General features: G+C 42.6%; 1 protein-coding gene across 1 annotated transcript; it reads left to right on the top strand.

Moving 5' to 3' along the window:
* Window positions 1-465: 465 nt before the first annotated feature.
* LOC134647672 (uncharacterized) lies at window positions 466-1,454 on the top strand. The gene has a single exon (XM_063502026.1). It carries the CDS (start codon window positions 495-497, stop codon window positions 1,260-1,262), a length of 768 nt encoding a protein of 255 aa, XP_063358096.1. The 5' UTR covers window positions 466-494; the 3' UTR covers window positions 1,263-1,454.
* The last annotated feature ends 3,155 nt before the right edge of the window (window positions 1,455-4,609 follow it).

Here is a 4,609-nt window from a genome sequence, read left to right as displayed (position 1 = left end):
GTATGCCATTCATTACGTTATTCGAAATAACGATATATCAAACTATAATATATAAAAAGTACTTAATTATAAAAAATGTAATGCACCCCTAGTGGGTACACCTTCCAAAACTAGATACTTCATACTCTTAGCTGGTAACTGTAGCACATTTAAATGTAGGTTTTGGAGGTTCTTGCACTTTTGTTTGCAATCTTATCGCGGGATCTTTGCATATCTACCATCTGATGCGTGGTTTGCAACCTCAATGCTTTTTTTTTTTTTGGGCGGTAGGCGTAAAAAAAGTGGTATATCAGTCTAGAATAATTTATTGGAATAATTATAAATTACTTACATTTTGACGCCTCCAACACTCTTAAATCAAAGTTTGACTTGTAATAGTACACAAGTATTATTTGCAGCACTGTAAATGCAATAGTTCTTTGATATTACCACTTGCTATCCTGTTAGTTATCCTACTGTCAAAATTGTAGCCTATTCAAGCACAACAAAACATTATGGCAAACTATTTGGCCATTGCGGCAGCGCAGAAGTCACTGGAGGCCAGTGTGAACAGGATGTTCACCGAGTTTGAAGCCAAACTTAACAAATCACCAGCAGTGAAGGTAACTGTAGCAAGCCTGAGTGAAGAGTTTGTCACCTTCAGGGAGCAGACTCTGTCCATGTTAAAACTTCTTCGGGACCAAATTCAAGTGCTCAGTGACACACAAGATGCTTGGGAAATGAATCATCGCAGGAAATATCTCCTCTTTAACCGTGTTCCGGAAGATCCCGCTGAAGCTGTCGGTTCGCGCATTGCAGGCATCATCTCCGAGCAGCTCAAGATACCTGGCATTGATCCTGCTTCATTTAAGGCTTGCCATAGGCTTGGTAAGAGTTCAGTCGATCACATTAGGCCTATTCTTGTGCGGTTCAATGACATGCATGTAAAAACTGCAGTCTGGAGGAAGAAGACTTCATGCAAAGGATCCGGATACACTATTTCCGAGTTCCTTACTCCTCGGAGGCAGGCGTTGTTCATCCAGGCACGTAAGGCTTTCGGCATGCGAAGCTGCTGGTCGCAAGATGGCATCATTTTCGTCAAATTGGCCTCTGGCCGGCGTGAGCGCGTTGGATCCGAAGAGGACATAGAGCGCCTGAAGCAGCCAATTAGCAGCGTACAGCCACCGCTGTTGACTTCTACTCCTGAGCCCGGTGCCGCTGCTGCGGTGGATGCCGGGCCGGGTACCCTCGGCGGTGAAACCATCAAGTCCAAGCGCAGATGAAGTCGTGATGTTCGGTTGATATAATTATGTACGTGTTTATGTCTACTTTTAACTTCGTGTTGATGCTATTTATATCTCTCATTTTACTATGGCAGCAAGCGCTTGAAGCGCTTTTTGTATAACATGTTGAGTAACTTCCACTCGCTAACATTTATTTGTTCTTACCCACTTTATTTTTGTGATTTTACTTTGTATTTCATTTGATTATTTGACGTTTGTGACATTTGTTATGTCAACCTAGTAGTAAGTATGTTTGAGACATCGTTTAAACCTCTTACGTTATATCATCTCACAATATTTAATTCTAGCTACTGTCTTAGTGTAAGTGTATTGCTGCCATTTAATTTAATTTAATTTGTTTTTTTAGGTAATCTAATTTCTGTATCTTTCTCCATGTTTGTGATCTCACAGGATAACCAGCAGGATAAGCGGGATTGTGTGGCCATTTTGCTGCCACAACTTCATGCTTTATTATTCTTGCATTTATATTTAGGTATATTTTTATTTATAGCGTATAATAGTATTTTTTAATATATTCATTTATTTTATATTTATATGTCAGATAACGAAAACGAATCCTTTTATTCTGCTAGCGATGATAGTTCTATGTTCCATTCTGTATGTTCCCCTGATAATTCTTTTACACTGGGTACTCTTGTGGCTCGCGAATTTCATAACTCTCGTCATTTCAACGTGTGTCACATTAACGCCCAGAGTATCCCCTCTCACTATAATGAGCTTTTAAACAGTTTTCAAAGCGAATGTGTGCATGCGATTCTTGTTTCGGAGAGCTGGTTGAAACCCTCCCTAAACTCAACGTCTTATGCCCTGCCGGGTTATGTTTTAATCAGAAATGACCGGACTGGCAAGGGTGGTGGTGGTGTCGCCATTTATCTCAGAAGTTCCATTCCGTACAAAATTCTATCTGTAACTCGTTCGCTGTACTCTGGCAAAGCGGAATGGATATTTCTAGAGATAAATGTCAAAGGGGTTAAAGCCGTTTTGGGCGTAGTTTACTGTCCCCCTACCATTGATTACTTCTCTGACCTGGAGCACATTCTCGAGTCCCTGAGCGCAGATTACACACATCACCTGATCATGGGTGATTTAAACACTGACCTTTGCAAAGACACTCCACAATCGCGTAAATTGAAATCAATGCTTCATTCAGTTAGTTTTTCTGTACTACCCCTAGCTCCTACCCATCATACTGTCTCTTCTGACACCTGGTTGGATGTCATTCTTACTTCATCTCCTGGTCTTATCGCAAAACAGGGTCAGCTCTTAGCACCTGGATTTTCACACCATGATCTCATATTTGCTTCGTATAAAATCAAGCCACCCAAATGTAAACCTGTACTGATAAACATACGAAGTTTTGCTAAGGTTGACTCTGTTGCTCTTTTAAAGGACGCCGCGTCTATTGACTGGTCACCTGTGCTCTCGGCCTCAACAGCTGACGCCAAGGTTTCTCTTTTTAACGCTGCTACTCTGAAACTTTTTGATAAACATGCACCCGTTCACACCGTGCGAGTCAAGCGGCCACCGGCCCCTTGGATCACCGAGAGTGTCCGTCTGGCTATGAGGAAGAGGAACCGAGCTTTTGGTCTCTTTAAGCGTGCTCGTACTGGCGAGAACTGGAAACTTTTTAAGATTGCCCGTAATCGCTGCAACCAGGTGGTGCGTACAGCGAAGCGACGGTTTATTCATGACAATGTGTCCTCCTCGTCTATGGCCGATGTATGGAAGTTTATCAAGTCACTTGGTCTGGGAAAACCTGCTAATGGGTTCAGTAATGATAATTTCTCACCTAATGATCTCAACAGACACTTCTCTTCTGCTGCAACTCTTGACAATCGGATTAAGGCTACCACTCTCTCTAACATTTCGTCTCTTTCTTCCCCTATCAAAGATTTTTTCTCATTTTCTCCCGTTTCTGTCTCTGATATAAAGACCATAATTACAGCCATCAAGTCTAAAGCCGTGGGTTGGGATGATGTCAGCCGTTTTATGATTATTTCAGTCCTCGACTGTGTGCTTCCTGCAATAGCTGACATCATCAACTGCTCACTGGCCAATGGCGAATTTCCTTTCCTTTGGTGTAAGGCTTTTGTTATTCCACTGCCCAAAGTTAGCAATCCCTCCACTCTTAGCAATTTCCGACCAATCTCTATCCTCCCTTTTCTCTCTAAGATAGCTGAAGCGGTGGCTCACAAGCAACTGTCCCGTTTTATTCACTCCCATAACTTGTTGAGCCCCTTACAGTCAGGTTTCCGTCCTAGTCACAGCACTTGCACTGCGCTTCTTAAGGTGACGGAAGACATCAGACAGGGCATGGAGAACCAAATGGTCACGATACTTGTTTTAATAGATTTCTCCAACGCATTTAATACCGTTGACCATGATATCCTCCTTGCCCTGCTCAAGCATCTGAATGTGTCTCCGACAGCCCTTAACTGGTTCGCGACTTATCTGGGTGGTCGCCAACAAGCGGTTAGGCTTGACAAGTCTCTATCTGATTGGTGTGATCTTGCGACTGACCTGAAAGTGGCCAGCAATTGGCTGTGAATGATTCTCCTCCAGTACAGAGCGTCGTAGTTCGCTCGGTACAACTTCCTTCCAATCAAATTCCACGCGCAAGGGACAGTTGCTTTTCATTAGCCTAAAAAGCTTCTGATCCCTCACTATATAGTTTGGAAAAGAAGTAGGAGAATTTTGACAACCGTTGTAGATATTTAAGTACCACTGATCAGTCGACTGAGCAGCGTTGGTATTGTCCTCAATTGCAGAGATAGGGCAGGCTCGCGACAGGGCATCAGGAATTACATTTTCGGATCCCCGACGATGCTTGATTTCGAAGTTAAAAGCTGAAAGTCGCACACCCCAACGTGCAAGGCGGCCAGTAGGATTATTCAGATTCAAAAACCATTTCAGTGCAGAGTGGTCCGTATAAACCACGAATTTTTTACCATTGTCTAGATAACAACGCCAGTGCTCAATGGCAATCAAGACAGCCAGGGCTTCTCTCTCTGTAATGCTATAATTTCGTTCAGCTGGAGAGAGCGCTTTGCTCATGTATGCCACAGGTCGTTCCACACCGTCAACCGTTTGAGTGAGCAGGGCCCCTATTCGACATGTGCAACTGTCAGATTTCGCGTCATTTGAAATTCAACTGCTGAAGTTCATTTGAAGTTCATCAAGTGCTGAAGTTCATTTGGTACAAACAATAATTTAACAAAAAACAACTTTGTTTTATTATTACTTTAAGGTTTATAATGGTTTGGTTTGGTTGTCACCTAACTGTGGATTGCTAATGTCAAATTTTGACAAGTAATGATTCCAAAGGT

The sequence above is a fragment of the Cydia amplana genome, chromosome 4, assembly GCF_948474715.1.
Source record: "Cydia amplana chromosome 4, ilCydAmpl1.1, whole genome shotgun sequence".
Lineage (NCBI taxonomy): Eukaryota > Metazoa > Arthropoda > Insecta > Lepidoptera > Tortricidae > Cydia > Cydia amplana.
This window is presented reverse-complemented; position numbering and strand designations above follow the sequence as displayed.